A 694-nucleotide genomic window follows, 5' to 3' on the forward strand; every position below is an offset into this window, starting at 1 on the left:
TGCCGCAGCAGCAGCAGCGTAGCAGATCTATTCCGCTAAGACCAAGTTTCTCAGGGGAACACAAACACATTGAAAAATGATTTTTTTTTGTCCTATCTATTTTTTTTTTACCATGACCATTTCCCTTAAGGGGCTCTGTAGTAATGCTTTTCTAAGTCTTTGATGTTTTTGCCATTTGTAGATCACCGTCACACCTCTCTACACATTCACCACCCTCTGTCTAAACACCTCCCAGAGGGCCGGAGGAAAAAGCCCGGAAGAAAGAGGAAGGACTCAGGACGGAGGAGGAGTTCATCTATGGGATCAGCTCCCCCGATAGATGAGGATGAAGAGGATGAAGAGGTGGATGAAGATTCTTGTAGCCAGCAGGATAAAGAGGGCAATGTCACCACCACACCTACACCGGAAACGGACACAGAGGTGGACGCACAGGTAGTCGAGTCACACACACACACACACACTAACACACTACTTGTTATGATCTTACTAACTTCTTTCTTGTTGGCCCACAGTTTTTTGTATCAGAAGATGATCCCGACTCCACTGTAAAGAAGAACGGTAAAGCCTCACCACAACGAAAGCTGCCAATCATACCCCATTCAACGCTTCACACCAGTATCAGCATCCCAGAAAATGTTGCAACAACTGCGTAAGTGTATATGCACACACACACACACACACACACACACACACA

General features: G+C 46.0%; 1 protein-coding gene across 1 annotated transcript; it reads left to right on the top strand.

Annotated features, from left to right (window-relative positions):
* Positions 1-181: 181 nt before the first annotated feature.
* On the top strand, positions 182-649 carry LOC107581088 (anion exchange protein 2-like; the record flags this gene model as incomplete). The annotated part of the gene is made up of 2 exons (XM_016266656.1): positions 182-432; positions 513-649. Coding segments are annotated over 2 exons (388 nt in total), but the record flags the coding sequence as incomplete, so codon positions are not given.
* Positions 650-694: the final 45 nt, after the last annotated feature.

This window comes from Sinocyclocheilus grahami, unplaced genomic scaffold, assembly GCF_001515645.1.
Source record: "Sinocyclocheilus grahami isolate Dianchi unplaced genomic scaffold, SAMN03320097.WGS_v1.1 scaffold72221.1, whole genome shotgun sequence".
Lineage (NCBI taxonomy): Eukaryota > Metazoa > Chordata > Actinopteri > Cypriniformes > Cyprinidae > Sinocyclocheilus > Sinocyclocheilus grahami.